The 8954-nt window shown below is 41.2% G+C and overlaps 1 protein-coding gene across 2 annotated transcripts in view; it reads left to right on the top strand.

The window, feature by feature from the left end:
* Nucleotides 1-8954, top strand: part of LOC123973975 (target of Nesh-SH3) — a 55208-nt gene that overhangs the window by 40983 nt on the left and 5271 nt on the right. Inside the window, exons 12-17 of one of the 2 annotated variants that reach the window (XM_046054376.1) lie at nucleotides 1377-2774; nucleotides 3308-3385; nucleotides 3784-3972; nucleotides 4735-4800; nucleotides 7552-7611; nucleotides 8704-8826. In XM_046054376.1, coding sequence (XP_045910332.1) covers nucleotides 1377-2774; nucleotides 3308-3385; nucleotides 3784-3972; nucleotides 4735-4800; nucleotides 7552-7611; nucleotides 8704-8826 — 1914 coding nt within the window. The remainder of the gene's footprint in view (nucleotides 1-1376; nucleotides 2775-3307; nucleotides 3386-3783; nucleotides 3973-4734; nucleotides 4801-7551; nucleotides 7612-8703; nucleotides 8827-8954) is intronic. The other variant, XM_046054377.1, reaches the window with a different exon arrangement.

Below are 8954 nucleotides of genomic sequence, written 5' to 3'. Positions count from 1 at the left end.
AGCAGTAATGGATCTGAATACTTCTTCCACCACTGTTAAATCCATTATTATTAACTAAATATTGCATCAGTCCATGACACTATATAAGATATGTTTCAGAGCAGTTTCACTACTCTGTTCTTTCTTTCACTATTTACACTATGATTATTCATCACCATTATTGCCGATGCTTTTGCTTTCAATGCAGCGCAGGCGATCGTGTGAACTCTGCATGACAAAACTGCATGTTTCAGACATTCCTCCAGCAGGAACTAGAGTAGAATTTTTGTCGTCTTTTCATGCACTTGTATTACCTTGTCTTACTGTGTCCTGTTCGCCAACATTTATATTTTACTATTTTTGCAAGTAAGCTTGATTTTTATTAAATAAAGATAGAGTTTTTCCATACAAATGCTATGTCCCATTTTGATTTCAAAGGAAGGAAGGAAGCAATTTGAAGGATGCAACTGCCATATTATTTGCCACCCTCATTATCCCACAATCTGTTTCAGTATAGCATTCATGTGATCCTCGTCAACTCATTATCTCAGAAAATATCAATGGGCTGCATTGATTCAGAGAATCCAGTTCCTCTATAGAAACAACAGCTATAGTTCCATTTATTTTTAATATATAGGAGGCCATTCCAGGAAATAATAATTTAGCCAGTGTTGTGATCCTGTTCGTGGACGGTTGGTTAATTCTACTAAGTTATCCAACAACCCCAAACCAGAGGTATTTAAGCATTACATGGCTGTAAAGTTGAGTAGAGATAATAAAGGCCTGGAATGCCATGTTATCTATTGTTTACTTTGCCTTCCTGTTGTTATTCCCTCTCTCTTGTTTTTATTTTCTGACTTTTCTCTCTCATTCTCCTTCACTGAGGTGAACAATTGATTAGATTGAACAGTCAATTTTACATGGTCCATCAAAATGCCACAGCGAGCGATCAGTTAGCTACTATTAATCTCTCATGTGGCATAGCCTCTTCGAGGCACAGCCAATGGATTTGGATGGCTGTTGCTCAAAGGCATCAAGGCCCTGGTAACTGAGTCCGTAGAAACACGGCTGTTACATTGCAAATACCTCCATATGGTCTAAATTGGACCCCCTCTATCAGACTAGTGCCAGGTAGAAGGTATTGTGTAAATGTGCTTTAGTCCAAGATTAGTTCTGTGAGTTCTCAGGCCAGTACTGTTGGCACTTCTGCTTATCTAAATTTCAGCTGTTCCCTAACTGCCTTTATGTCTTGAGTTCATGATTTTCTAGACAATAAAATAACATTATGTTTTATTACATTTTGTAAAAGATCAAACTGTATATTATATTTGAAATTATATTTTACAGCACAGTATTGTGGCTTCATGGCCATATTTCCTCTCTTTCACACAACCCAGGAAGAGGAGACCTCTCCAGATCTGTCTTGCCTACTTCCCTGGAGGTCCCGTTAGCTCCAAAACTCCATTTTCCACTACACATTACAGCCACCATGGCATCTTTTCCATTCCCCCAGACAAATGTGGAGAAACATGGAGGGCATCTGAGTCAACCACAACAAAAGCCCCAGTCCCAACCTCATGCACAACCTCTACCAAACCCCCAGCTCCATCCACAGTATCGACCACCACCACAACTAAAGCCCCACACCCAAAAACCTCAACTAAAGCCCCACTCAAAGGCAAAACCTCAACCCATTATCCAAACCCAGCTGCAACTCCAATCAACATCCCAGCCCACACACCACACCCAACCAATATCCCAGTCCATACCCCAAACCCAACCACAACCCCAGCCAACATCCCAGTTCATACCCCAGACCCAACCTCAACACCAATCAACATCCCAGCCCATGTTCCAGACCCTACCTCAACCCCAACGAACACCCCAGTTCATACCCCAGATCCTACCTCAACACCAACCAATATCCCAGTCCATACCCCAAACCCAACCACAACCCAAACCAACATCCCAGCCCATACTCCAGTCCCTACCTCAATTACAGTCCCAATCAACACCTCAGCCCAAACTCAAGACCCAAACTCAGTTACAGTCTCAGTCAAAGCCACATCCCCAATCACAGCCTCAGACCACAACCCAGCTCCAGGCTGAACCAAAACCTCAACCAACACCCCAGCCCGATAACCAGGCACATCCTCAAACAAAACCACATTTAATTACCCATCAAGCTCAACTAACTCTTAAGCATATACCTCAGACCCAACAAACACTACCAAAGATTCACATCCAGCCCCAACCTCAACCACAATCTCCACAAACCCAAACACAGTCTCAAACAAAGACCAACCCACAGTCACAACCTCAAATAAAAACCAACCCAGAGCCTCAACTAACCACCAAGCAGCAGTCTAAGGCCCAACCAACAACTAAACCAAAGACCAATTTTTTCCAACCCAAGGCCAAGACAAAACCTCAACAAAACAGCCAATCCAAGCCCCAACCTCCACTTCGACCAAAAAAGCAGTCAAAGCCTCAACCAAAATATAAACCAAACTCCCGAAGAAGGGACCAACAACAACCGCACCAAAAGCTTCAGCCATGGCCCCAATCACCACCTCCGACAAAGACTCAGGCCCAATCTGTACCTCCTTCACAACCCATTCCTCAACCACATCCCCCTCTAAAGGCCCAGACTCTGTCCCAGCTTGAACCTCTACCCAAGCCAACCCTTTCATCTAGGCCCCAACCACAACCTCAACCTGGACACCAGTTTCAGTCTCAGACCAGGACCTACACTGATCCCACCAAGGTCACCCCAAGGCAGGCAGTCCCTACGGGTAAAGACCCTATCTTTTGCCATCAGCAATCCACATAATCAAGTATTTAGACCTTATCTAAAATTACATTTTAAAAGGGGCATATTGATTGAAATTGTGGATGTACTTGTATTGAGTTTTTAAGGAAAACATGTCAAAACCAGATAGATATTGTTAGTGTCAGAATCTAGTTAATGAATTTAAGATTTAAAGAATGAAAGATTTTCAGGTAATCTTGATGCATTGCTAAAAATCTAGCAATAGATTTTACATTTACAAATCCCTCCAAACCATGATTAAATCTTCTCAATTGGTAAAACAAAGTGAGAATCCATATACACATGTGCCATCTAAAATGGTATTCCAGTCAGACTGTCTGACTACATGTAAGAGTTTACTCTTCTTGCATATCATGATCACAAGAAATACTCTCACTAGCTTAATGTAATTCAGTATTTTAATATACTATAGGTAGGATATGCCCCTTTTTAAAAGTCAAAAATATGTTCATATACATATTATCTTAGATAAATAGTGAGTTTTCTTTCATACAGCTCCTAGTCCACCAGAAGAGGGCAAGCCTCTACCAAGACCTGCCCTGGCTACAGAGAAGGCTGGTAGTTACAATCAGGGTAAACACCATGACAACTTTGTCCCATTACCATCTCTGCAAGTCACGTGGAACCCAGTGCTTTAAGTTGTACTTCAAACTATTGGATGATGTCACTGCTTCTCCATCTCCATCCTACCACCCTATACACCCCATCCCATCATTATCCTTGTCTCAATGTGTGCCTCCCTCCATTTTCAGCCCAGAACACTCACCTTACCCCGCCCGCTCACAATCAGAGCAGTCTGGCTAACTTTCGATCTCATTTATGCCTCTCTGTCATTTCATTCATTGTCTGCTCTCTCCAACATTCTTTTTCACTTATGTGTTCTGTAATTTAATTTATTCCATCTAGGTAAAGCTGCCAAACTTGGAAGTGGATCATCCCTAACCTCCCCAATTACATTTCTGCTCATCTAGGTACTGATGTCCTCAGACCATCCGTTGCTGAAGTCCCTCGTTCTCCCATTAGCTCATCTACTCCTCCAGCAGGAAGAAACGGCACGCTGTCTCGCACCCGGGTTCCTCCTCATGCCACTCACAATAGTGTCAGACCATTTTCTCCATCCAAGACATTCCCCTCCTCTCACAGCTCCAGCACACCTGGGGGTAATCGAGTATTTCCTCTCATTCTCTCTTCCCAAATAACTACCTCAGACTATCTTCTCCTGTCAGCACTTTCTCATGCTCTTGTCTGCAGCTGCGCATCTACAGAAGAAGACAAACAAACTTATGGCTCTTGACTTAGCACATGATCTGTCTTTGAATGCATACAATAGACATTTGGATGCTTGTGCCTTTCTCCTTCTATTGCTCGATCTTCTGTTCTCCACGCTTTGCCACATGTGCTCGGCGAGTATTTCACAGCTTTACCCATGAGCAGCAGTGGCGTCTCTGGGGTCAGGATCGTTAACATGATTTACGACCCCTCTTGCTGGCCGGGTGGGAAGTCTGGCCACAGCACTGGCCAGGACACACCACATTTTACACCAACCACGCCAAGCCAAGCACTGTGCAGACAATACAGCTGCCACAGCCAGTCTCTCTTTTTCTTTCTCTCTCTGTATCTCTTCCTCTCTAAAACACACCCGCACACTCTACAAAGAGTTAGAGAAAAACAGAGAGTGAGAAATGTCAAATGATTTGAAGTTTTAAAGCCCTGGCAATTCCATTTGTATATCCAGAACATCTTTAAAACCAGGTTGAACACACAAAGAAGTCTCCAGCTTTATTATCAATGTCTGTAAACAGTAATAAACATTAAAAAATGGGGAAAAAAAGACAAAAAGCTTTTTTTTCTTAGTTGGAATTGGTGTATTTACCACAGTGACACAAAACATTTCATAACAGACCTTTTTCTCCCTTCAACAGACGATGGAGCGCATCATAGGGGCAATGCTCATCCTAAATCCATGGAGTGGTCCAAAGACAAACCTGGTAAAGACAAACCAAGATAATCACCTGTCAGCGTTCCTTACTCACTAACCTAAGAGGCACTGTTATGTCCCGTCCCACACAGTCACACTGTTCTGTGCTTTTGTCACAATCCTTTCATTCTTTGTGATTTTCAACTTGTCTGTCATGATGTTTTGTGTCTGGTCATTTTCGTGTTGTCCAATACATACAGACACAGTAGCTGTAATTGACTGAGACTGAAACCATGTATTATTCTAATTTTGGCTGATACCTATCCTCTCCACATTATTTAGTCTACCGCTCATATGGGCCTCTAATCAGGAACCAGTTTAAATTAATTTGAGAATAGCTTTGTTTTGAAAGGTGAATGTTGGTTGCCCTTTTGGACAATCACATTGTTTCCATTCTGCCAGGCCGGCTCGGTTAGAGTAATTGAATCCATCTCAAGTTGTAATGCAAACCACGTCTAGACCATATGTATTAATGGTGACACTTTGCTCACTCCTTGTTGTTTGGAGTTGTGAAGAGAGTTTGTGCTAGATGGTGTGTTATTTCTGGAAACTTTGATGGTTTCAGAGATCTTCAAGGAGTCACAATGCTCCCTGGAAGCATCTCTACAGAAAGGTATAATAATTTTACCTGACACCCTGCATACACATTTAAGCACAAAACGCCTAATGACTGTTTATACCTTTCTAAAATGATGCAGCCTACACATAGTTCACCTTCCTGACCCATGAAGTAAATGATATGCAACAAAATACCATCATTATTACTTATTCCATATGGCACTCAACTTTGTATTGAACAGAAAAACTGGTGCAGAGCCTGCTTTTGGCATGAATTAAAGCCTGCCCTCGACAGTTTTATGAGCTCAGTTTCACAATGGAATTTCAACTTGAATTTGTTTCAAAGCTCTGCTTATAGTGGACTGCAGGTGTGTGATGGACATTGTCCATCCATGAATCCCATCCATGAAATCTGAGAGTGTGTTGCAAAAAGCAACAACCCCAGTGATGTGAGACACTGGTATGTATTGGTGTGGGAATGTTTTTCTAGACTGAATGTAAATCTCTATGTTTTGATTATATGTTTTTTTCACATTCTTGTTCTGAAGAGGAAGTCTTCTGAGAGAAACCAGTGCTCACACCACTGCTGCTGTTTTACATCACAGATCTGAGTCTGAGGACTTTGGCACTTCAGAGACTCGTTGTGCTCTTTGACGGTTTATTGTGTGACCACAAACTAAACACACCCGCCTTAGAAACTGTAGAATGCCAACCATATCATTCTATATACATTGTAGACATATTGTTGAAATTAATGTTATTGACTTCACGTCTTATCACATTACATCATGATGGCTGTGTTCTCATTTCCTGCCCATTAACCATGACATCACTCTTTTTGAGCTGCCATTTTGTCACGTACCCCTGTCTTTTATATTTGTATATCTTGGGCCTGGCATTTAAATTGCATCATCACATTGTGTGACTTTATGCATAAGCATATGTTTGCCAATAGCTGTCAGTTAAAACCATGTGTGAATTAGAAGCAGTACCAGAAGGTATTCTCAGTGTTGATCAGTCAGACTTGTTGGCAGATGTTAATAGGTGTTAGTTTGTCTTGATATCCTCAACTCTTTTTTTCTTGGGAGTAAATGTCAGCAATCACTGATTAATGACGACATGGGGGAGGTCAGCTCCAGGGAGGAAACAAATCCAAGAGAAATGTTTTTGAGGTGTTTTGGCCTCAACAGTTGGACAATTACAGAATCTTGTTGACATAATGACCATTAATGAATTTCTGAGATAAGAAAATGACAAATGGCGAAGGACGTGGATGCTCTGGAATCACAACACTTAAAATGGATTAACAATAAGCAACTCAGATATGAAACATGTAAGTGAATTTCATGTGTCAAGCCTCCCAGAGCTTCTTCATCCCCTAAGATATCGCAACAAAGATTTAGAAATATTATACTTGTTTAACAACATATCATGGCAGAACCATTATAAGAAATCTAAAGTTGACAGTTTGTTCATAAGGTGTTTTCATTACAAAGCCTTGTTCTTCCTTGTGATTACGTATCCAGTTCACAAAAGCCAGTTCATTCCTTGTGTTCATTAAAGCGGTTTAGCGTGAAGTTGATCTGGTCTTCATCTCATGGTTTGGCTGGATCTTTATTTTATTGTTTTCACTGGTACAGGAATTTTGTGGAAAATGTGGTGGTCAGACTGCATCAGATCCAAAATAACTTTTTTACATATGGGAATCTAAATCATAGAAAAAAGGTGTTGGACCTGCTACCTTACTTTCCTGTTTAGGATTCACTAAGGGTTTTTAAATTCCCTAGTTATTCTTCTGGGGATTTTGGGGTGAGTGGTTAAAGCACCGGTTTATAGTTTCATGGTTATTAAACACTGCCATGGTTTTCATTAGTCATAGACCATGGCAGTGCTCTGTGGCAGCACTTCACAAAGTGACTTTTCAGCATTTCATATGCAATCTGCTTTGCTTTCATGTGCTTTATTGTTGCCTGTATAATGTCTGTATTTGTACAATCAGTTTTCAGCACACAGTATTGCTGCGGTCTTCTGCCCTGCTAAATGTCTCCTTCTTTTTGATCTATAAACTTTCTTTCATCATTATTGCATTATTCCAATAACCAGTCACACTTGATTTCAGTTTTGTATCTCTTCTTCTGTGCCGACCATCTGTTCCATGATTCTTAATCTGAAATGGACTCTTGTTTCCCACAACTTCCTGCAGTCCTGTATCACACTGTCCCTGTCAAGAGACCCAACGCGGTGGGGAAACCACATGACCATGGTGAGGGCAACAGTAATGGCCACATCACTGAGCACTGCTGCATCTTGTCCTGTCTACTGTAATTATACACACAAGACCAAGCCTAGGGAAAGGCTTGACTTAAGCTGCTTCTTAAGCCAGTTGTTCTCAAAGTGTTCTTTCATACCCTCCTTTTAGATGCAGAAAATATGTCATGTAACTCTAAACCAATTTAATTGTTGTCAGCCATTTACCATATTATCATTATATAGTATACAAGCCATAATGTCATTAGACTTGAGGGTGGTATCAATCTAATCTGAGTCCTAGAATGTTGAACTATTCCTTTAAACCTTCCTTACACTGACAGTGAACTTGAAACAAAAAGCTTTGTTTGTGTTTTCATGACTTCTTCCAAGGTAAAAACCTGTCCATCTTGTATTTTACATGTTGTTTTGTTGTGTAAATGAAGCTTAAAACTTTGCTAGAGTGAAAGCACTCTTGTTTATTTATTAGTCCCACATGAATCCAATTTATTCAGCTTTAGCTCCACTTCACATATTATCACAAGGTCAAGTAAGTCTTGGCTACAATGCCTCTACACCTTCCATTATAATTTGAGAACCACTGCCTTAAGCTATCTTCTGCAAATAAAAAAATGCTTACAACTCCCAAAATAACTTGCAATGAAATGTGTACAGCGTTTACTAATGAACATATCCGCATTAATTTTAATTTTACAGCTCATCTCAGCGGTCTTGTTACTAAGGCTTTTTTGGGGGTTTTCTGGGATTCAAACTGTTCTTTCTGCCGCTTGTTTCAATCTCTCTCTCCTCTCTATCTCCACATAAGTCTACTTTTGTGCACAAAGCCTGTGTGTGTGAGTAAGTGCATGGTTCTGAGCATCGGGCCAGCCTCGGTCTCAGCAGATTCTGGCAGACCTTTTTCCCCTTTAAAGAGCACAAGAGATATTACTCAACAAGCAATCTCTGATCTTTCAGCAGCCAGGAAAAGGCCACTGAGTTGCTCAGTGTGGATGGCCAGAGCAGATGGAGCACAACTGTGGATGACTGTGAGTCAGATGATGAGGGTGAAGAAGTGATCTCTCCTTCCCCTTCTGCTCTCTGTCCTTAGATAAACCCATTGACCGGAAACAAGAAGACAAGGAGTCCATCTTGAGGCCATTCCCTCTGGTCACTGCCAAGCCAAAGCAGGAGCGCCGACAGCAGACAACCACCTCCGCCCCGGCATTAAACAGTATAAGTAACACAACCTTTAATGTATCTTAGGTGGAAAAGTATGAGTCATTATCATAACTGCATTCATACCTGCAGCCATGATTAAGTATCTCCATAAATGTGAGAAAAATATGTGATTGAAAAAGC

This window comes from Micropterus dolomieu, linkage group LG07, assembly GCF_021292245.1.
Source record: "Micropterus dolomieu isolate WLL.071019.BEF.003 ecotype Adirondacks linkage group LG07, ASM2129224v1, whole genome shotgun sequence".
Lineage (NCBI taxonomy): Eukaryota > Metazoa > Chordata > Actinopteri > Centrarchiformes > Centrarchidae > Micropterus > Micropterus dolomieu.
This window is presented reverse-complemented; position numbering and strand designations above follow the sequence as displayed.